The sequence below is a fragment of the Gavia stellata genome, chromosome 8 (assembly GCF_030936135.1).
Source record: "Gavia stellata isolate bGavSte3 chromosome 8, bGavSte3.hap2, whole genome shotgun sequence".
Classification (NCBI taxonomy): domain Eukaryota; kingdom Metazoa; phylum Chordata; class Aves; order Gaviiformes; family Gaviidae; genus Gavia; species Gavia stellata.
Window position 1 is genome coordinate 10,516,669 of NC_082601.1, and position 24,592 is coordinate 10,541,260.

Genomic DNA, 24,592 nt, shown 5'->3' on the forward strand with positions numbered 1-24,592 from the left:
CTGTAGATCAAAAATTTAATGTAATAATTATGCAAAAAGATCTTAAATCTCCAGCAAAGACATGGTACACATTGAAGCTTATTGACTTAAAGGAAAATGACCACTTTAAAGCACTGCCCTCCTTTCTTTGAAAACTCCACTTAGAAGTTACCTCTTGACACTGCCCTTCACTTTTACAAATAGCTGTCATCATTTTACCAGAAGCCAAAATTAACTCAGTTGTTTCTGTTTAGCAGGATTGTCATGTTTATAGCGTCAAAGCATCTTGGATACGGTTCCCAAAAATCACCTTCCCATGAGTAGCCATAGCATGATGTGCACGTGTTCCTCCACACTAAAACTGAGTGGGGACAGCCTGATGTAATGGTTAAGCCTGACAGTCATCAAGTTAAGCAGGCCATTAGAAGATGTGCCTCTTGCATTTTGATTCCTCCTCAGGGATCAGAAGAAATGGTACCCCCAACATACAGCCTGCGACAGAACACAAGGAACTGCTGATGTAACTTTTTCCATACCTCTCCAACCTCTTTCCTCTCATTTTCACACCAGGATCTGAAAGCAACAATAGTGTCCGTCTGCCGTGGATTTCAATCTATTGTAGACAGAAATTGACTCGTTACAGCACGTTATAATCTGGACTCTGATTTATTTTCTATGAGCAGTAACTGGATCTTCACAGATCCCAGATTTCTTAGTCAGAATCACTAGCTCCTAGCCAGAGCAATGGTTCTAATGTTTCTATATTCCATGTTGAAGTTTCCAGGTTACTGTGTTTGTAAAAGGTAAGCGTAAGTTTAATGTTATACTGAACAAATAATCACATCATTTATTTTACATGTATGTTCATTACTTACCCTACTTAGGAAGTTTTGCTTGATACTAAAGCAAATTTGATGAAAATTGTAGAACCCAAATTGAAATGTCCATTCAAGTTATTTTTTTTTAGAAGTGCATGGTATGCCAATACGTCACAGCTTGAATTCACAAACAGGTTATCTTGGTGCCAAAGTTAAATTATTCAATTTACTAATTAGAAAGAGAATTACTGTTTTTATAGAGGGCAAAGTTCGTAGACATAAATAATGTCTCCTAATATCAGGGCTGACTAGAGAAAGTCTGCAAGTAGCACTCAATGCAAACGTCCTTCTTTGAAGGAATGCTGTTTTCCTTTTTTTTTTTTCCATTGTTTTCCTTTTTTGAAGGTACTCGGAATGTAAAATTTTGCCTTCATTATTTCACTAGCTCCAAGACTGACTTTGAACACATACCAGCAGAGCAGCCTGTATATATTCAGTCACTAACTAGTGTGGGGGAGTAAGGTACAAGCTGACTCAGTAGAAAGATTTTCTTTCTGTTTGTACTGAAGGAACAGGAAAAGTGTTTCAGGTTGTCACAAAACCACAGTCTCATTTATGAGAAGGTACATCACATTGAACCTAGTCTACCACAGTTCTGGTAGTTCACTGCATTTTACCCAGACAGAACATCAACAATCTCCTTATGTAAGGCCTAACAAATGCCTACGCTTCTCCATTTTCAATGCTACAGAGTTCGCATGAATTCACACGCTAGTATCAAACCTTCCATTGTATTCAAAAGGAGTGGAATCAGGTATTACAGCGTGATGAACTTGGACCGTCTCCACTAAGAACTCTGTATCTTAAGTGGATGCTTATGGAAGCCAGATAGAACCTTCCATGGACCTCCTTTGCATACACCAGGTTTGAAGTTTGTGCCAAATACCAAAACACCACACTTACCAAAAGCAGCAAGAGAAAACAAAATGTTACCGATTACAATGCTACACGGGAAAACATCCTTATGAGTGAATATTGACACAATTCATCTGTTAATTCAAAAGCATATTAAGGCTTCTAAAGCAAGTGCCACCTTAAAAACACAATAGCAGAAGGTCACTGGATTCCAAACATTCTTTATTTTATATTTGCCGCCATAGAAAGTAATCAAACAGCACTGTCGTCATTGTTATTGGGAAAAAAGAACGTGTGTTTTCTTCTCCTGAAGATGTCATGTACATTAAGAAGTCAGTCCAAAATCCTGATGTTAAGTACAAAAAGCAACTGTTCGAATTATAAAATACTGTATATACAGATACAAAAATGTTTCAGAAAGTGCTGCACAAAGTTTCTAAACTTTCAAGGGCAAATTTTCAACAGGGTAAATAAGTTGTTGTCTTCAAAGGTGACCATCAGTTCATTTGAGCAGAATGTCTGAATCTTTATCTTCCTATATTACAGGTGAGACAGACTTTGATTTTCATCCCAGCCAGGGATAACACGATGGTCCTAGCGATTAAGGTATTTTTTCCTGAAGCTATTAATTTAACAAGCACACTCTCTCTATATAAAAATGAAATTTCAAAGAAATTTATACAACAGCTAGACTTTATAAAAATATAGATCTATAATTTTACACCAGGAATTATCCAAGGTAAGTTTCCATTTTCTTATGTCTTAACCGTTAGAAATTAATTTTTATCCTTTGGAATCTTATCTATGGCTAGAGTGTAATTTAAAAGTAACATGAAGTTATTAGCTGGTGAATAGAGTGTCAAGAATCTCATTCTGTGGGTTCTTTTGGCCAAAATTAACAAACCACTGCATTCTGCAGTGCTCATCTTGTGGTACTGGACATATTACACAGTACATATCTACTTATTCCAGAATCTTGACCTAATTCAGTGTTAAAACCCAAATAAAAGCCATCCCCATTGTCCTTACTGTTGAAAAAACCAAACCCAAATAAATAAAATTAGACAATATTTCTGTTTTGCTGTACTATGTTAACTCTTTACTGTGTAGTGGAGGCAATAATGAATAATACAGCCATATGATGAAGGAATGCAAAACTGAATACATACTGGAAAAAAACCAGACTTTTACAGCTGTGTATATATATTCTTTTATATATATATATCTCTCTATATATATCTACATTGCAGTTTTAACTGTCACCTCACCAAAGAGATTCAATGGACTGAACAATCATCTATAAACTTCACCAGCTGGAGTTCTTCAGGAAGAACTAGCTTTCAGCTTAGACAGCAGCATTTCATTCTTACGGCATTCCTGTTAACAGAAAGCAAACAGGTAAGGAGGTAGATGCTCTTAACTCTACTAGTTGTATCTTCACATCAGCAAAACCAATCCTTTTTATTTTGAAAGATCTCCAAAATCCAAAGTAGACTGGAGTGAATGATGAGCTGAAGATAATTCTGATTCATCCATAATGTTACTCCAGTGGTAATACTCATTAAACTTTATGACATTCAAGCCAAAAGGAATGCTGCTTGACAATTCGTCTGAAGTTGTTACAAGTAGCTAAAGCAAATCTACCTTTTTACTTACAGATTGAATAAATCTGAAATGGAAATTACTTTTAGGTGATCTGGAACTTCACAAGACAGTTTGCAAAAAAGTCAGTGTTCAGGGAACAACTCTAAGTCAAGAAATACATTTACGTAAGTACCTACCACCTGTTTTCAACACCACGACCTCATTTATTTTTAAGGATAATAAGGTTGAGTAGCAATTCCCTCATAAGGCAGTAGAAGAAAAATGGCTTATTTATGCTTCAACAACAAAAAAATTCCACCTAACTTCTGCAACTAGGACATACAATTCTGTATGTCAGAAAAGTAGCTGAAGTGTCCCTGTCATTCTCCCAGAGTATATTGTCCGAAACACGACGGGACTGTCTCAGAACAAAGCAGGACAAATTACAGAAAGATGTTTTTCCTCAAACATCTGAAGCCAAATGACAATTTTGCCTGGCAGCACTACTTTGTCATTCATTATCATGGAGACAATAACTAACAGAAGCACATTATGATGAAAAGCTCAGGATAGACTAAATCAATGAAGTGTTAAACAGTGCTTTCACAGTGGTTAGAAAACAAGGCTAAAGGTATTGATAACTACTGAGCCTCTGGATTCCCTCCCTTATTCACATACATTTCCACAACCCTCTTTGCTCCAATACCTAACTGCTCATAGATCTTCAAGAAAGTCCGTTTGGAAACCCAAATGTACAGCTTGCTTAGTGACAAATTGTCCTTCCTCTGTAACATGGAGGGGTGCTAGTCTATCAGTGAAAAAAGAATTTCCAGAATCAAATTCAGAGTCCAAGAATCATGTGGAGATAACCCCCAAGAGACACTGTGTTCACGGTGTGATAAGCATCATATTAGGAACTCTTGTGCATATTTTAACGCACAAGTCAAGCCAAAATGGGTCACTGAACACTTGCCAGTTTACATTAGCAAAGATGTTCTTACCTCTTTAAATTCTTTCACTGTTTTAAAGTAAAGCCTCTGTTTCTCTAAAAGCTCTAAGTATTCATCATTCAACTGGTCTCTTCGCATTTTATTTTCTTGCTTCTTCTTTTCCATCTGTTGGTAAACAGGAAGGATAAGAGATCATATACTGTATAAGGAATACACAAACACACACGTATGTACTGTATAAGGAACAACTATCTATAATAGAAAATGGGAGACAGATGCTTCATAAATGATGCCCCAGCTTGTGCTTTAAATGCAACGAACATTTAGGCCAGCTGTTAAGAAAAAATTTAAAGCTAATGCTGAAGTCTCAGTACCAGTAGCACTATAGGTAGCATTCAGAATTAAGCTAAGGCTCACATCTCTGCAAGCCAGGAATCCTGCTCACTGAACAATCCTACTTCAACGATGACACAGTGAAATTACTTAACACACACACAAAAAAAAGGGAGTTTGATGCAACACTGAGATCTTGATTTGGTTGTTTATGTTAGTTGTATCAAATTGGGAGGGCAGGAGACATCTTTACCTTCCTATGCAATGCTGTACTTGCTCAAGACCCAGAAATAAGAAGTTTCTTTTCTTTTCGCCTTGTGCCAAAGTTGTGACAAACGTAACTTAAGTCCTTAAACGTGAAGAGGATTGGTTCTTATTATAGAACAGGCTGCCTTTCTCTCAGGGGTAGTTGTAAAGAAGTTCTTCCATCACAGCATCACAGACAAGTTTGCTATTAGCCTAGAGGGTAAATTTTCCCTCCCTCCCTCCAGTGCTAGGGCACAACCACATTAAAAAAAAGCCCTGTTGTATTCCTCTCCCCAAAAATTATTTTTACATTCTCTCTAACAGGCTTTTGCCTTCTAAATTTTGACAGGGAAAAATGCAATTCCAACAACTGCAAGAATCCCCTGAAGCCCAAACAAGCAGGTAATTCCACAGCAGCAGAACTTGCTGCATTTCTAGATTTATGTACCAACATTGATCTTACTGATTCTTATGTTTAAAAAAATGAGCAGATCCCAACCCTCCCCTGAGCATGAACACTGCTAACAAGGTATGTCTCCTTTACAAAGCCAGCTGTTGTCAAAAACATCAGGGAATCCTAAAATAACTTATCAGGGCCAGTAGGTTTTTAAAGTTATGCCTGAGGAAGAAAAAGCATTAAATGTGTTAATGCGGAAAAAAGCATTATCACATGTGTCCCATTCCTTTAGGATGAGGCTAAAACCAGCATTCCTAAAACATCTAGGAACTAGATTCTTGTGAAGTGATAAGACCCTATTACTATCCTTTGATAAATTGCTTCTTCCTTTATGCCTGACCATGACAAATCTCTCGACATACTCCTCTCAGTAGAAACTGGCCTGCTCTGTCCTCAGCAAGTCTCATGAATATCTGTTATCACACTGAAATGCTTGCTCGCAAGTTACTCGTTCTTGGTAACAAGTATGTCTGATTTCTCCTTAGGCCTCTGTTACCATGCAGTTACAGTATGATGGGCTTTGAAAACTGAAATTTCTCTTGTGGCAGAAGGTCTTCAGGGCTCTACAGAAAACGAAGTGGATGTACTTTAAGCGTGAATCGTTAAACTGACTGTGAGCACTTCTAAAGCACTGCCGACCAAAGTCGAACAGGTAAGACTGAACCATCTTGGGAACGAATAACCCTTGCAGTGTACACCAGCCTGTCTGTTGAAAAAGTCATCCAACAGACATTTCCTAGGTGAAGAATAAGAAAACCTTCCCTTTTGCAGTAGAGCTGTTCCCCAAGGAACCATGGGAATTGTTAAAACTTCCTTAGCATCCACTTCTTGTCAGTATCTTCACTGAGAAATCAACTATGAGAAGGTACCAAGTGATTATCTACTCCATCACTAGCAATCAATTTTTTTCCTCTCAATTGAGATAAGCTTAACTTTTTCATTCAGAAACTCTTCTTTTTCTCCATTAGTTGTAATTTCCACTTCCTGCTGATCCAGATACCCACACCGAGGAATGACATGTCACTTGTGAACTCTCTCAAAATACGCCAGTGGCCAAACTGCCAGTGCAGAAATACAGCACAAGTGACGTGAGCTGCCACTGCTTTCCACACCCAGAGATACTGAAATTATTCTCCCAAAATAATGAGTCATTTGACATGATAGCTCTCATTTACTTCCCTCTCCCTTATGACATGAAGCAGCTGAGAGTTGTGATTCCATTTGAGAATATAGTAAGAGAGTCCAGAATGATTTTTATGGACTTCAAAGATTTAGTAGTTCAATTGCAAGAACCTGAAGTAAGTCACAGCAGAGCTCTCAGTCTGCTTTCACTCCTTGCATTTGCTGTGCTGGTACCTGTTTCTGCATGCATAACAGAGGACAAGACAGAAAACAAAACACTGAACTCCTGGACAGTTTCAATTTGGGGCAGTTGCTTGCTGCAGCAATTAAAATAAGAAGAAAGAAATGTAAGTATCTTCAAGCTCATCTTCACTAGTCACAATTGCACTGTTCTAAAGTATTTTCATAATCTCAATTTGATGCCGAGTCACTCATTATGTCAACAGCCTTCACGACAGAAAGATGACCCATACATACAACCACCAATATCACTATTCTTTCTGCTGTCATTTTGTCCACTCTGAAAGTAAGAAGTCAAGTAAATAAAAATAATTCACTGCAAAAAAAGGCAATGAACTAGCCACCTATTTGAAAACAGCAGCCTATAGTAAGTGTCATATGTTTTTATAGTGAAGTTTATTAGTGCAGAAGAGCTTTATTACAGCTTGAGTTCCATCCTGTTCTGTTTTTCTATATACACATGCTTATCATATTTTGTACTTGAAGTTTCTATTTAGCTATTGAGATAGACCAGCCCAATAACTGGACAGACCACATTTTCAGTACATGCTCTAGTATGTATTGATTTATAGTCTATCATACTTCCATTTAAACTCCAATAAAGAACAGCCATAATCCACTATAAAGAATTTTCTGGCTCTGTAGAGAAAAGAATCTCAAAGCCCCTTTATGGGACTTAGGAAAATAGGAGTAGGTTCGCATATGAAAAGAAAAGAGTAAAACAACACAAAAGCTACAAGTTAGTAACTACCATTATCAAGAAGTAGTTAAGCCTTTCCCCATTGTATGCAAATATGCCTGTGGGCAGCTTTACTTGGAGCCACTGTTGGACTTCATGCTTGCATTGCCCCAAGACCACTTAATACAAGTCCACTGAGGCCGTGCTTTTACAAAACAGCCCCCAAATGTTACCAGAAGCAGTTTTGTCTTCTCTGAATGAGCACCGGGTCTCTGCTCACCCATCAACCCCTTTCACTTGCTATGTGGACACAACACACTCATCAGCAACGCTGAGTCTTTTCTAAATCGGGTTAAAAACAAAACAACAGAAAACCACCGGAGTGGATTCAGCAAGGTGTCAGATGAGCGCTGCAAGTGGGACAAGGGAAGCTGATGGTTGGGACTCTGTGAGGTGCTGATGACCCTACCCTCTTCAGCAGCAGAAAGCAGAGTCAGTCAGCTACACCTGCCTGAGAAACCGTGCCTGAGACACGGGTCTGGCTGCACCCACACAATCCAAATAGAAGAATTCTCACTGACTTGAGTGATGTACAGATGTTTCAAGCATCTACATCACTACACTGCCAATAACAAAATTAAGGGGTATAAGCTTCCTGCCCAGAGAGAAGTGTTACACCACCTCTGTTCTACTCTATTCGTTAACATTTCAGTGGTGAGCAGTTTCTTATGGATGTGAAAATAAGTAATACTTGTTAGTTGCTTGCTTAATTTGCACCTCACATAATTAATTTCTCCATACATAGTTATTATCCAAGAGGCTTTTCTGAAATAATACCCAGGTTCTAGCAAAGAAAGTGAGAAAAGTCTCAGACCTTCATCCGATTCTGTTTGATGCCTTCTACAATCTGCTCCATCTGCCGTAAAAACTGCTCACGAGAACCAGAAGATGCCATTGCTCTGGAAAGAAAGAAGATAAAGCTGACAGGGATGTAGGACAATGAGTCTCAGCTGCAGTTGTCTTGCCTATTTACCCATGTCCAAGAATTCACATTGCTTAGCATTCTATGTAAAAATTCATCTTTTTCATCACCAATTTCAAGTAACAGCACAGCTTTTCAGCTGGTATAAACTATCAAAGAGATGGGAACAGAGGTTACAGAGCTCATCACAAGTGTTCATTCACCCTGTTGGTTCAAGTCTATTCCTTTCTCTCACATGTTGTACACAAATAAATTGCTATTAACTAACCAAAAGCACAAACTTTTAAGAAAAGCAGCTCTTGTGAATATTAAGCAAGCAAATAGAGGACTAGTAGATCAGTAAATATCCTAAAAAAATAATTCCATGCCCTAATAGGGAAAGCCCAGAAGTAGTTTCAGACTTCTAATGTATCTTAAAAAGATTAAGAAAAATAAAACAAATACACCCCACCCCACCCCCCCCGCCCCACACACCCACCCAACAGAAAAAACAATCCAAAACCCAGCTGTTCATTACAGCACTGGTTTCTACTGACCAAACAGAATCAAAAGGATCTAAGAAAAACAGATCTACAATCCCTGCTGCAAAGGAAAACATCTGAAATACTTAATTCCTGGTTTTTGATGTAATTAAAAGTTTTGGATATCACAATAGGAAAAAAAAAAATAAAAAAGAAAAAAATAAAAAAAAAATCAAAGTTTCTGACTAAACACAGGACACAAGTATATCGAAGTAAGTAAAGAGATAATTAATTACTCTGGAAAAAAAAGCAGCTTGTAATCTCACAACAGAATTATAAAAAGATATAATAGGAAGAATTGTTTATAACTATTAAATGGTCAGCTCCTCCTCCATGACTCTACTGAGTTGTACTGTTGTGACAAAAATTCACACTGGACTTTTTTTTGTGAAGTCAAAAAGACACAGAAAAAAATAAATGCCGGCTGCATCATAGACCATTTGACCTCGAACTTCCAAGGGAACCATGACTTTACCAAGACTTCACACTTCATCAAAACCTTTAAATACAGAACTTGTCTATAATAAACATGTCGGAAATACATCCGAGTCTAATATTTTGTATGTAATGTAATAACTACAACTTCACAAAATAGCGAAAAATATTTAAATTAATGCCAGGAAAATGATGACTGAATGATTTCTTTCCACAACTGTAACTGAAGAGCCAGATATTAAAAACATGTGTTGGCTATAAAAGCTAGGTAATTCCAAGTCTTTGATTCCCCAAACATTGGCTGAAACAGAATTAACTATTTTATAAAATAGTTTACATTAATAAAAAATTCTAACAATTTTTTAGACTCTATAACTCATGCCCGCTCCCATTTTTCCAACCAATCATGCTACTCATTTTAACTATCAAGAGAAAAATGATCATTACTTACTGATGAAAGTTGTCATGAATAGAATTCAGTAAGTTAACCTGCGAATTAGGAAAAGAAAAAAAAAAAATTATACATTTGTCCTTTCTGGCGTTTTCACGGACAATAAAATGAAATTCAAGTTAAAAAATTGACTGTATAGATGTTGCCCTGACAAGCAGTCAGCTATATGAAAATCACCATGACCTTTCTTTTGGAACAGAAACCACAATCCCTCTGTATTAGTAAAATCTGTCCCACTTGGGGAGCCACAGAAAGCAGAAGCAAGTCTTGGACCACAATTGCAATTTTTAATTTTACTGATGCCCAATTATATGACCGAGAATTTTCCAGCGTGACGACTTTCCAGCCTAAAGCAATGAAGTAAAATGGCATATACATCTGTTCAACATGTTTTGAAACTTGACATACAAGTAACTTAAAGGTAATCATCCAGTGTCCACCAGTGACAGTGCACAAGCATATGTTGTGGCTATGTTCGGTTCGCATAATTAGTCTTACTTGTGATAAAGCTGAACAAACAGTTTTACTTCGGCACATCCCTGATTATGCTTACAAGCCAGACAGGATAGCAAATGAAGAAATAGCTTTAAAAAATGCCCCACCAAACAAAAACAAAACACCCAACCAATAACTACCCACTGCCCAAACAAAAGAAACCCAGACTGTATTAACAGTACTGAAGATGCTAGCTTTGAAGCTGTTAGCAGCACAGCTCTGTCAAGAAGCTGCAGCTTAGCTCACCAGCCTGAGCAAAGCATTGCATCAGCAAAAAACCAAAAAAACCCCAAACAAACAAACAAAAAGACCCCACATTTTTGCTTCTAAGAGTGGAACCAGTATCTCCACACAATACTGTAAAGACTCACCAAGCAGTGCAGGAACAGTAGGTGAATTTCTGCACTGCTTTCATTGGAAACCTGTAAAACTTACCTGCACAAACAGCCACACACCATTACTCGCTTTGCTTATATATGTTTTACAGGCTGTTAAAAGACCAACTTCTAAAAAGTACAGAATGGCATTTCACATGGATGGCTCCTATTATGAGATACTAACATTGCACTGAATCAAAACAGAAATAGAAATTTATAACAACATCACAGGAATATTTTGTTGCTCTCAGTATAAACTCTCCCAACTAATTAAACTATATATTGAATATTTTCTATGTAACCACCTTTGATTTTTTTTTCTTGCTTTCTACATATCGCTGACAGCACTAAAATTGACCAAGTAGCAATTAATGTGACTCTCTCTCTTGGCTTTGAATACTTCTTGCAGGTCTCCTGTGGTTAAACCTTCCAAGCAGTTTCTCCTTTTGATGAATATTTGAAAGCGTTCTGTACTAAACAAACCTAAGCGTTGCCCCACTGCTATGGAAAGCTAAACTGACCTCTCCCGAATCTAAAACGTTCCATCTGAATGAGACAGCGATAAGCACATGCATGGCAGAATCTGCAGTTGTTCCTGACCTTAGAAAAATTTAAACAAACAAATTCTGAACAGACTCCAAAGCAGCTAAAAAGCTTAAGAATGCCTGTTACTTAGAGGAGAGAAATTATTGCATGACTCATCAATATTTGCAAAGTCCACATCCTTGCCTCAAGATACTTCCAATAAGCATGCGTTTAAGAATGTAATTACAGTTTATACTGCAAAACATTCAAGTCATGAAAAGTAGTACTGCACAACTATTGCATAGTAAGAGTGCTGATGTGTTACTGTAGTGAGGGGCCCAAAAATGAACGCAAGAAGGACACTGAGGTGCTGGAGCGTGTCCAGAGAAGGGCGACGAAGCTGGTGAGGGGTCTGGAGCACAAGTCTGATGAGGAGCGGCTGAGGGAACTGGGGTTGTTCAGTCTGGAGAAGAGGAGGCTGAGGGGAGACCTCATCGCTCTCTACAACTGCCTGAAAGGGGGTTGCAGAGAGGTGGTTGTTGGTATCTTCTCCCAAGTGACTAGTGATAGAATGAGAGGAAATGGCCTCACGTTGCGCCAGGGGAGGTTTAGGCTGGATATTAGGAAAAATTTCTTTACTGAGAGAGTGGTGAAGCATTGGAACAGGCTGCCCAGGGAGGTGGTGAGTCACCGTCACTGGAGGTGTTCAAAAAATGTGTAGATGTGGCACTGCGGGACATGGTTTAGAGGGCATGGTGGTGTTGGGTTGATGGTTGGACTCGATAATCTTACAGGCCTTTTCGAACCTTAATGATTCTGTGATTACAGACAGTAAAATCAGTGTATAAACCCCCAAAATCAAAGACATTATGAAAAAAAAGAGTTTAAAAGCACTTCAAAAATGAATCTTTCACAAAATATGATTAAAATATCAACCATATTCACATGTCAGGGCTATAACCTTTATAGCCAAAATCCCACTGTATAACAATTCCTATTATTGTTATTTTAAAGCAATTATGCTCAGCGTATTTTATGAAAGGGTTGGGGGGGGAAGGGGGGGGGAACAACAAGAAAAAGTGCAACCATATTCCAGAAATCTTTGTGAAGCACAGATTCCAAAGGCATCTTTTGTACATTACTAGACAATATCTACTTGTTGAGACCTTGGTTCTAACATTAAAAGCAACACAAGGAAACCTCAACTATATTATACATTTAACAAAGTTAAGACTGCATGAGAAGACATTCAGACCTCTCTCTCTTGTGACTGATGTCAAGATAAAAGAAACCCTTGATCAATTTATTTGCCTTTTGAAAATATATCCATGTAAGTGAGGCTTGGAGCTAAAAATAAAAAAAAACCACCAAACAACCAAAACCCCGCCAAAAGGCATTGAATTATATTGGCAAGAGTACTCCCAATTTATACAACAATGAAATACATCTGCTCTGTATTGTAGGCTGTTTTTTATGTGCCCATTTCAAAAACAATCTCCGTCTACTTTTTAAATCTGCAGGCTTGCCTTCAAAATAAAAAAAAGAAATCTGTATTAAACTCTAAAGTAGGGGAGAAGTTAAAGTAACATGAATTCTATAGCTGCTACTTAGCATACTGTTCTAAATCTGGTATATTGTTATCTGCAACCTGTTGTATTATGTATCACAAATATATTTCACCATTTGGAGTAAGCAAATAAAACCAAGGAAAGACCACAGAAAAACACAGCATGTGACAATCTTCTTACAGACTTAGGTAAGGCATTTACCAGGACCACTGGCAGCTATTATACCACCCACTCTTGCACAGGGATGTGAGTTTTACAGCTAGGGTTCCTGAATATTCAGTGTGTCACTGACATTACATGGTACCATCCCTGTTGGTTTCTAAGAAGTTAATGTTTGAAAAAACTTTCAAGAAACATTCTTAATGGTATTTTCAGGAGATGAAAAGGTAAGTTACACCACAAATGCCAAGACAATTTGAGAATCTTAGGGACCATCAGGTCGAATAATTTTTAGAAACAGCATTCTCTCATGTTAAACTGAAAACTCTCCCAGAAATCAGGTATTTCTAGAGCACACAACAATCATCACCGCAGGCTAAACTTTAGTATCCTGCTTTGATCACTGACCTAACTCAAAACATATATATACACACATCAATAAAAAAGATGTAAGGCTCAATGCAGCACAGAACTTGAGATTTTTTTTTTTTTACACATATATTATTTACACATGTTGTTAAATCACCTAGTCACAGAAGTTACTTTTAAATTTATTGTGATGCAACTTGGATTCTGACAACTTTCATAGAGCAGTATAATACTTTTCTGCAACAGAAAGGGCCAGATTTACCCCGACACTGCAATCATGCCTTAAAATACTTTTATCAGGGTAAACTGGGGAAAGTTAAAGTTTAGAATGGTAGTGAAAAAACAGTATTCTGGGTTGTGGTGTTTTTTCATCATCCTGGCCTCCAGAAAATCTGTAAGGAAGCCCAGTCTTGTATGCTTGCCAAAGGAAAAAGATATTCTACCTCTGAGTATATCTCTGAGTAAGTTCTGCACAGAAGTAGAACATCAGTGAGCCTTCCAGCAGACTCACATGGAGCACTTTTTAGTGTTATCAAAACAAAAGCAAGTAAACTGTACTCAGTAACTGTAGAACTGAGTAGGGGAATCGGGAAGGGATGAAGTTGTTTTTTTCCCCACAGTTAACACACTCTTGTACATGCCTAACATTACTCTATCCTGAAGGGCTGCTGTTTGCCAAAAGTTCCCCCTGCTCCCCAACTACCTCTCCTCACAGTTTTACCACAGATACAGTACCTGCAGCATAGGTTAATTGTTAAAAGAATATTTCTGTATTTAAACCTATTCTTTCAGTTGTGTTTTGTGGCAAGCAACCGTCAGGATCACATGGCCTCAACAGAAGCTACATAAATTAATGACTTTTCTGAACTGAAAAACTGAAAACTATCTAGCACATGTATTAGAATCAGCTGCCTAATCGTCATCTTCAAAAACAGGAGACAAAGTGTCTTTACATAGTCAGAAATTTGACTACTGTTTGTCTCATAAACTAAACAAAAATATCTAAATAATGCAAAACTAACTAATCTGTTCTTATTTTATTAAAATAAACAGAGAAGCCTAAAGTATCAAAACATTATATATTAAAAGTAATGTCATAATTTTTATGGACTCTTGACTACTCCTATTTCTCCACCCTTCCTGAAGTCACATGCTTGTCATTGCCAAAAAAGAAAACGGAAATCACTTGATTAAATCATCCCCAAGAAAGAGCTGAACTTTGCATAGTATGGAGAGAGGGGAAGGGAAAAAAAAAAAATCAAGTCGCTTTCGTGAAAGCTACTCTTCTGATCCTGATCCAGTAAAAGCACCAGCGACTTGAGTGTCGGCAGGCTTAGACCCTGAGAACTAACTCTCATGTTGCTGACAGCAGCCGGAATTTGCTCTCCAAAGTTATGACTGTAGCACTGGTTCATAATAAAAGATATTGACCAAAAAGAGAAAAAGAGGATAATTTGGTCCTATGGTACCAAGACAGAAATATTTGCTAATCAAATGTTACTCCTGTTTTATGAACATGGTGAGTAGTTTAAACATGCTGTACTAATAGCACTTCTTTTACAACACAGACCATTTCCCCCTCAACATTAGAAATATTCTTATAAATCAATTGTTTCATTTTTACTTACAAAGACTGTTAACTCTGCTCTGACACCACCCATCATGATGAAAGCCAAGTAAAAAAACTCTTCATCTCCTCCACACACTGAATATTTAGAAAACAGTAATAACATTTTCTTACCTCCTTTTCCAAATATACTTTCTTATCATCCAGTGTATTATAAAGAGTAAAGAACTGCTTTGTTTCTTTGTGAGTTGCTGAGACTGCAAACAAAAAAAAGGGTAGAATAATAAAAGAGCATGAGGTGAAATGGAATCTGTAAAAATACTTTGTAGGCTTTATATAATATACTTTCCACTATCAATAATGGAATACACTCTTTAATGCATTCTGGAAGAATATCCCCTCTGCATGTAAATCTCCAGCAGGGCTTGCAGCTATCAGATTTTATGATAACAACACAGCTTAGTGTTTAAATTAAGCCTCAACTGCTGACAGGCCTTTATGTGAACATATTTTGGCACTATCAGCTGTGCTTCCTTACCACTGTCTGTTCATCCTTCCTTCATAAGCTTTACCCTTACACCATACAGGTTGCTCTGCTGCTCACAGTTGCCCTTGTATAGCTTGCCCATGGTGGTGGAGAGGCACAGGCTCAGCAGGGATGGATAGGAAACAGATAATCTGATAGTACTGGGTAGAAACAAAGTGCATTATGCCATATATTTCAAGCCATACATATGCAAGATGCCCAAGAAAGCTTTTACTGTTTTAAAGCCTTTTTTCTCTTCTTACAATTTATTTGTGCTGATAGGATTAAATAATACTTTCTTTTCAAATAATACTTTCCGGTTTAGGTGATTATAGCAGATGTTTGTCATAGCTCAGTGAGGAAGGTAAGGCTCAGACATGCATTCTCTTTGGGCCTACAAGATGATGACTGGTACTCAAATCTGCTAAATCTTCATCTATTCTTTAGTTCTTCAAGGCCTAAGGAAACCTAAGATATTTGTGATTCCGAAGGAAAGAGTTCAACAGAGAAGGACGGTTGGCAAAATTTATTATGGTTAATATATTAAGCACTATCTAGAATTCTGCACCTGGAAAAAACATAGAGGTTAAAAAAAATCAAATTATTTAATAATGAAAGTTATTCCAGAGGTTATGATTAAGCCAGATAAACCTGAGTGAAATCATGCCCACTACATTAAAGGTGCAACTTGTTAGCCTTTAGAGTTTAAATAAAACCTTTACTGAACTGATACGCTGGACTAAGCTTTTGAATGGAACCATTTACAGACAGCATGACCTCCCTCCCACATCACAATGTCATTAAACACCCAAATTTTTAAAGAAAGTCCAACTTTTGATTTGTACAATCTTATTCTCCAGCTGAAGCCCAACAGCAATCCACAGCTCAAAGTTGAATGTTTAGTGACAGAAATCCAGCAGTGGCTACTTCTGCAGTAGTGATATGTTCGGGACCAAGAGCTCTCTCATTGCCACAGTACGATTGTGACACGTGTGCTGCACATGCTGTAGCCTCGAGAAGCACACTGAGCCCGAAAACACTGAGGAACTCAGGAAAGCCTGGAATAGGTTGACAAATAAGTAAGGGCTATTGAGCATGCTCCACAAAGACTTTCCAAATGCTGAAATCAGGTTGCTTCTTGAAAAACTGCAACAGAAGGATCGCCAACAGGCTTACTTTAGGTGTCCTCTCTTACTTAGTTCGGTTTTTGCAGCACTTGCTGCCACCAAATGGAAGAGGCCTTCCCCAAACTATTTCCTTCCTGCAGCTCTTCCCTTTCTTGCAGCAGGTCTGGTAGTCACAGATCTTTTATGAATGGATACCAACCCAGAAGAAAACTTTTCAGGATTTCCACTGAGTTATAAAGTTGTACCAGCTTATGGAGCCTTATGGGCACGCACCAGAGCCCATGTAAGCTAAGACAAACAAAAAAGAAGAGGAATAATGAGCCAATTGGCTCATTGATTCTCTTGAAACCACAGCTTAATGTTTTCAAGGGAAGAGGCAGTTAGGTCAAAAATAAAGCAGGGAATATTGGAACTTAAAAGCATTCTAGTACAGAATCACAGCATCACTGACGTTGGAAGGCATCGCTGAAGATTGCCTTGTCCAACACACCTTGGATCAAAGTTCAAAAAACAGGTTTTGGCAACTCTGAAGATCACCTGCATCTGGCTAAATGAAAAGCCTCTAAAAAATACCACAATTCACAGAAAGACTTGCTAGAGATTTTCAGCACATTTTTCCAAAAACTTAGTCTGTACAATGCAGGTTCTCGGCCATGACTGAGCAGTGTGTTATCTAAGTTACTACACATATTTTGTACTATAGAAAACAAAGGCCCATAAAATTCAAAACATCTTAAATCTACACCCAAAGCTGCACAAGTCTCTTTGACCTTCATCTTTCTGTACCTCATATATAAATGAAGCCCCCATCTTCTGAGCAGGTAGATTTTCTGCCCATAGATTATTTGTCTGAATTCACTTAGACGTGACAGAGACAACAACCTGTAGAAAATTTAATGAAAGACAACAAAGTTGTCTTTATAGCTGGACTTGATTAAATGAACTGCATGGCACATAAGAAGCAAAGCGGGAGGAAAGAAGTACTGGATTTGTACTCACTGAAGAAGTACAACTATTCCATGCATTGAGTTAGACAACACGCACGGAATGTAACACATGACTGTCACTAGAGATGCCTCATCAGGGCAAGGGATTTGAATCAAAGTTAAATAACAATTTTAGAACTTCTCGACCTTCAAGAGCTTGGTTCATACACATATTTAGTAAATGCAGAATATCTTTAAAACATTAGCTAGTTCTTCTTGGTAGAAACCTATTTTAGCTTATGCTAACCCACAAGCTACATTAAATATACACCAGTAAGTATACTGGTCTGTTATCAGTTTAATGGAACAACTTTACAATTTTATTCAGTTTGCATGCTCCATGCCATCCATGGACAGCAAATGCATATCTATCCAAAAGTCAACCAAGCACATTTCCCCATTTTATAATGTCTATTAAAAAAAGTTAAAGACAATTTGTACACTGATCCTACCAAGATATTGCAGGATATTTATAAATCAAAGATGAAAGAAAACAATCCCTTCAAGAAATTGCCTTTACTTTGTAGTTCTTGACATAGTTTGGTTCAGAACCACGTATCTCATGTCAATGAAAACAATGAAAGCAATCTAAAGTTAAGAGCAATTAATTAAATACAATTCAAATTTACAGCAACCTCATTTGTAAATGGTGAATTAAGGACTTTCTAAACACACTGGTCATTAACCTAAATGACTGAACCTGTTGCAGACAAAATTTACTCCAGAGATCTTGTGCATCAAGTTTAGCCCTCAGAAAAATTCTTACAGCCAGCTTATAAAGCCTTGAAAATAGGGTGTATAAAATGAATACCAAATGACCCTTAAAATACCACAAAATTAGCAAGTGCTGTTGTTACATGCCATATGCTTAAAATGCAATTGCCCTCCTTCCAGGGCTTTAGCCTTCGGCAGGATGTTCCTGCTTGGTATACATACCCTGACTGTAAAGTTCAATAAATCTCTTCTGATACTGTGTTAGCTCAGCTCGGCTGGGTACTTCATCAATCTTGCGTTGTAAAATGGCTATTTCTCTGTTTCTTCGTGCCTGAATAGAAAGTTAGGAGGGGAGAAAACAAAGCCTCTTCTTGTTCTCTTCTTAAAATGGATGAAGCCCTCCCCAGCAATATTTTGTTACTAATTAATGAATTAAAAAAAAAAAAAGCGTTGCCTGAGGCTCAATTTTTTTTGTAAGTGATTTGTGACAGAAAAACTTTTAGAACAACAAAAAGAAGCATTAGAAGTTACAAGGTAAGAAAACCATCAATAATTTTCTACAAGTAAATTTACAAAGTGTTACTTACCAATAACAGCCGGATCCTTTGAAGTTTATCTTTCTCAGTTTTGTACTGCTGTTCTATAATCTTATTCGGCTCCTAGAATTTGAGAACCCAAAACAATTGTGTATTACAGTAGCAAAAATGTGCAGACTGGGTTTGTTTTCTGTGTTTGTCTAGCTTCCGTTTAATGGCTCCCACAATAACACCACAATTTGCTGTTATTTTAACAATGATTCATAATTGGCATTTAAAAAATTGACATCTTTTACTATAAACAAGTGCATTTTGCTAGCTTTTAAGCCATTGATGGTTTAGTTTTTAAGACTTGTCAATAGTTTTTCCATTGCTTTACAACAGTCATACTTCAAACGAAGATAATGTATCGGAAGATCGTCCATACTCCTTGTCTCAATGTTTATACTTCGATTCAGTGACAGGGTTAAGGATAAACATGGCCCAGGACAGAACATAAACCCTCTGACATGTATTCTAGATTTCCTGGATTGTGGACTTTAACACAATTTTTTCTTGCTTAAAAATGTAAGATTTAAGTTTGCATTTTTTCATGCTGTGTTCAGAAGGACAGCAGCATCACAGAACCTGTAATCTACCTCATTTCAGAGGCATAATATATATCAAATGTTTACCCACTGAAAATACAAGTAACACAAATACAAGCTTTTCCTTTTCTGTCCATTCATTATTCTTTGCCATCAGTCTGGATGCACTTGTGTTAAAGCCTAACTTCTGACAGCTGCTCATGGCATGCAATGTACTGAGCCACTGAAAACTTGTGCTTTCATTCGTCAAATAAATCCACTTTTATGAAAAAAACAACCAAAACAAACGCTTTCTGAGGAAGACCTGTTTTTGTCAGAGGTGTGCACTGCTCTTAATACAACATCCAGAGATTCTTCTCTGGTACTACAAAGAAAGCAGTAAAAGGCACAAAAGCATCTCTGAGTTAGCCCCATGGATTCCGCAAGAATAATAAGGAATACTACATCTACTTTCAGTCTACTGTATTTCTATGATAATTAGTCTTAACTGTGGCTTTACCAGTGGGGGAGAATAGAATTTTTCAGAGATTGCAACAGATACTTTAATGCTCACGAGAATGTGCCAGAAGTCAGAAGGACCTAAAAACAGCATTTTAAAACACAAATTGAAAATAAAAACTTAAACATTTGCCATTACCTGTTCCTCCCCATTTTCCACTGCCTCAGCTTTCAAATTCTCAATATTTTGTTGAAGTCTCTCCATTTCTTCCTTTAAAACAAAAAAGTTTATGTTGCTTTTAACTGAGACCTGTCCTCTTAACAGGGGAGAGCAAGAAGCTTGACAACATATACCACTAACAAAACTGGGGAGCTGACCATACACTTTGTATTTATATTTGTAAGATTAAACAACATTCCTTGCTTAAGGGTAAGGCATGTATTATTACATAAAACTGTCTGCTTTTATCAAACACAGGAAAAAAATTATTTTGCAAATATACTAGATCCAGCTAAGACAACTAATGAGTGACATGGAAAATGAAACTGAGGAAGCAAAGGAATATTATAATAGCAATAGCATGACATGGGACTGCAACATATGGCATTTGTAAAAATGAACAAACCTAAAGTTACTTGCAAAGTAGTTTCCATTATAATCCTTTAGAGCTTTCCAAAGGAGTATGTGTGGGAAAATGAGGTTCCTATGCTCAGTCTATACCTCAGGGCACTATTGCTTTTTATTTCTTTTCATTTTATTAAATCCCATCCAATATTGCTTAAACAAAAGAGAATTAAAACAATTCTCTCCAATCATATTTCTAGGCAGTCCATAAACGCAGCAGTAAACAGGACAGCAAAACATAGTAATTAAACAGTAAAACTGAAACATGCTCTGAAAACTACAATAGCTTCATCTCAGTCTTGTCTCTTTTGGTGGGTTGCTCCAAAGCTAGGGGCCTTCATGAAGCCCTCCTCTTTGCACTGTACCTTTCCTCAGGTCACTGTTGGCTGCATTATCCAAGAAAAGACAACCCGTTTCAGGTTGTGAAGAGCGCAGGTGGGTACCTAGCACAGCCCAATCTCAAACTTACATTTTAGTGCTCCCTGTCAACCCACCCCAAGTTGCTCTCAGCAGAATGCTAATGGGAATGAGAGTAGCCACAGCTGTGACCAGTACAACGCTGATCTGGCATTATATGTCTAGCAACTACCCTTTATTAAAGGGTCTCAGGCACAACAGAACATTGAAGGCCACACTAATTTAGATGCCTTGGCAGCCTTCCTTACACCTCCCTGCCTCAGGGCAGGGGGCAAGTCCTTCTGGTTAATCCAGTTCCAACCTTCTTGGCTGTCAGCCTTGTTGCAGATAAAATACACTGCAGAACTCAGCAACCGTCCATAATTGTGCCACAAATCAAGCTGGTGGCAATATTCAATATGAACCTGGGAATACCAGTAAATGGGGGGGGGGTGTGTGTGTGTGGTGACAACAGGGACACATGACACCACATCAGGAAGAAATATAATGCTCATTTACCAAGTTTCAAATGAATCCTTAGATAAGAAACTAAAACTTACCCTACAATGTGCTTTGAACTCTTGCTCCTGGCTTTTTAGGTTTTCATTCATGGCCACTAGTGCTCGCAGACTCTGTAATATGCTAAATTTGAAGATCCAGTAAACCACATTAGACTTTCAGTTTCTAATTTAAACAGATGGAGAACTAAAAGACATTAGAACAAGCTTAGTTCTAAATAAATTTGCAATAAAATCTGTGTAAAGTACAAACCAAGTATCACCACTGATACACCAAGGTCAAAATAAAAACGTACTATTACACTGAGTATTTTGATGGTTTTGCTATGTTCTGATCTTGTTATTGTGAAAGTTTTGAGAGCGCCTCCTATTTAGTTTATAGGAGATGAAGGCTTCAAATATGAAGAAAATAAATCAGGAAGGCCTCATTACTTGTCAAATGTGTTGAGGGCTCTTCTGCTTTAAACATGTACAATTATTTTCATCTACAGATTGACACTTTTCATTCTGACAGAATACGATGATAATATTTTCCTGTCTTTGGAAGGCAAGCTGGAGAATTATCTAATTTTTAAATTCTAGTTATTTGTTTAGGTTGACAAAGCAAGAAACATTGAATGATTAATTTTAAACCCATCATTTTTCAGTATTTCAAAGGCCACAAAGGAAGAAACTTACCTAGAATCTGCTTGGGATTCTATTGTTTCTAAGGCTGCCAATTCCTTGTCCAGCTTTTCACTGTAACTCTTAACCTAAGGGTTGCAATTAATAATAAATTGGAATACACTTCCACACATAAAGTGATTCATGGTACTCAGCTTTCCCACACCATGGGATCAGTAAAGCAAGTTGTCAAACACCTTCACTATTTAATACATCCCTTTACACACAGAACTTCTCAAAAATGATTCAGCTAGAATCAGTGCACAGAAAAACAAAAAAAGATTACCTCAGTTAATGTCTTTTTTGCTTCGGTACATTTTGCCTGCAGATCAGCACATTTAGCTTGCAACTATTATGAAAGAGAAAGAAGAGAGTTTGGTTCTGTATTCACACTAATTACACCCGTAATAGAGAATAGCAATATTTGAGCTGTTAATGATGGTTTATTAAACAATAGGCCAACCATCACAAACACTGTCTTTTCTTGACATCTACTCTAAGAGCATTTGATTGCAAGAATTCTGATTGAATATTTAATTAATAACAGCAAACATTTTCCACCGGACCTTCTAGATGTATTAAATCCCAGAACAAACAGCAGCTTTTACAAAATGGATGCCAACAGAATGGTAACTTATTGGATAGAATCTCTGCTAAATTGCTCGAAGTTATTCAGCCTGGTTATAGTGGCCTAGTTTCACACCAGGCTAAGAAGAGAGTCCCATTTCGTACTTCTCCAAGTAAGTTAGGGTGATTTAAGACTTGCATAAAAGCAGCATGCACCATAGCATAGGCATATCCATACCAAATAAGCAAGCTGGTTTATGGTTTTCTTTTGCGTAACTATGGAAAGTCTAATAAGAAGGCATTTAGAAAAATGCCACTGCATATTTCACTTGTGAAATGGTTTACAAAGGATAACTTTTAAACAAGGATGTTCTTCTAAGTCCTTATGATTTAAAATAACATTGCAAATAGTAACAACAAAAATGGGACATGGGTTACAGAAGTGAAGCAGCACTGTTGCAAACAAAGAAATGCACATTTGGCTTTCTGTTCCACTTCTTTTCATGCTGATTTAGTTTGCTGTTCACAACATGGAGCTGTGACTCAACACTCCACTTATCCCTTTCCACAGCCAAATTTATAAAAAGAAAGCTTTTACATTGTTTTTCATATTTTTCACCAATAATTCACTAATAGACTGAATTCTAACTCGTTGAAAGAAAAAAGCAATTTAAGCCTGCACGCCACATCTCATGAAAATTGACATAAAGATTAAAGAACTATTTGTTATGAGAACTCTTCCCAAAACTTACTGCAGTACTGAAGCCAGAACTTCACAAACATTTTTTAAAAGGGGGGTCTTGACTGTCACTGATTTCAAAAGATGTCTTTGGCAAGTGGTAAAAAAATTCAGCCAGGAAATTTTTGCTTTAGTAAAGTGATAAAAGGATTATATTTGGCTTATAGCTGTCAGTACTTTTTTTCCCCCATAGAAAAACATAACACTGAGACTGTTACATAGTGGAAATAAGCAACACAGAATTAAAGGGCCCTCAACTGTTAACAATGGCAAATAGCATGATAACAGATTTAGAAAATATGTAAGTTTTCCTGTGGATTATGAAGCTTGTTTGGCAGTTAAAAGCAGATCTGTAATGAAGTAAGGACTCCACCAATTTTGTGTGGTTTACAACCATGTTTCCTCCCCAAACTGCTTTCTTCGTCTCAGCACTATGTGGAAAGCAAGGAAATACATTCATTCATATGCCAGGGAAACTAGTAAAGGAAATTACTTGCACCAGGCATGAAAATGTAATCTACTCAACATACATCTAGTTACAGGCATACTCTGTATTACTAATTCAGTAGCCATACTATGCTACAATTCTCTAGCATATAAAAGCCATCTGCTACAGAAAAAATGCTTTTGAACATTTCAGTCTTTGAGACTGCATAGAGACATCGGTGGATCCTTTCTTCTTTCCAGATCGTAACAGCACAACACAGAATAGCTGCAAAAGCCACCCACAACTGCTAAGCTCGTTTACCAGCCTCTCTTACTGCTTAACTAGGCAAGAAAGATCAAGGAAACAGCATGGCTGGAGAACTGTCCTAGCGCACATTTTCATTTTTTGAAACCTGAGCTAGCTGTTGCAGTTTCCTAATGCCGCTCTAACTGCACAGTTGTACCTAGATTGTCCTCCCCAAAATTAAGCTTGAGCTAACTGCCTGAAAGAACACAAACTGTTCCAACAATGCAAGGGCTGTGGTGCAGTGTTCTAGTACATACATACATATTCAAATTGAGCATGCATCTAGTATGTCGACGTACTGCCTGCAGAAAAACTGTAGGTGCATGTGAGCTGGTGGACACAACCACAATCCGTTCAAAATCTACAGAACTATACTAGAACACCCTTAAACCCAAGCAAACATGTCCCCTTTTATAATAGGGCACTGCTAAACCATTGCCAGTCATGACAACAAAGCCTCTTATCTGGAACAGGTTTGCAACCCGCTAGCTCAGAGCAGATGCTGAGAGAGTCTGCGTCGATCTCCATTCTACAATATACATGCAGCACATCCATATCTCCCTTCATATGTATTTGTCTTATAGCCTTTGTGGTTTAAAAGGAGAGTTAAAGTGCAATGACTTAGGATACACTGAATATCCTCTTCTTTTCCCCCCACTTCTGAA

General features: G+C 37.5%; 1 protein-coding gene across 1 annotated transcript in view; it reads right to left on the reverse strand.

Annotated features, from left to right (window-relative positions):
- Nucleotides 1-1,954: 1,954 nt before the first annotated feature.
- CCDC93 (coiled-coil domain containing 93) overlaps nucleotides 1,955-24,592 on the reverse strand; it is a 53,992-nt gene continuing 31,354 nt past the window's right edge. Inside the window, exons 13-23 of the mRNA XM_059820343.1 lie at nucleotides 22,175-22,237; nucleotides 21,904-21,977; nucleotides 21,268-21,349; nucleotides 19,886-19,957; nucleotides 18,713-18,784; nucleotides 18,348-18,456; nucleotides 14,947-15,029; nucleotides 9,713-9,750; nucleotides 8,198-8,282; nucleotides 4,298-4,411; nucleotides 1,955-3,089 (exon numbers count right to left, since the gene is read on the reverse strand). Of these exons, the coding sequence (XP_059676326.1) occupies nucleotides 3,036-3,089; nucleotides 4,298-4,411; nucleotides 8,198-8,282; nucleotides 9,713-9,750; nucleotides 14,947-15,029; nucleotides 18,348-18,456; nucleotides 18,713-18,784; nucleotides 19,886-19,957; nucleotides 21,268-21,349; nucleotides 21,904-21,977; nucleotides 22,175-22,237 (846 nt within the window). The 3' untranslated portion in view covers nucleotides 1,955-3,035. The remainder of the gene's footprint in view (nucleotides 3,090-4,297; nucleotides 4,412-8,197; nucleotides 8,283-9,712; nucleotides 9,751-14,946; nucleotides 15,030-18,347; nucleotides 18,457-18,712; nucleotides 18,785-19,885; nucleotides 19,958-21,267; nucleotides 21,350-21,903; nucleotides 21,978-22,174; nucleotides 22,238-24,592) is intronic.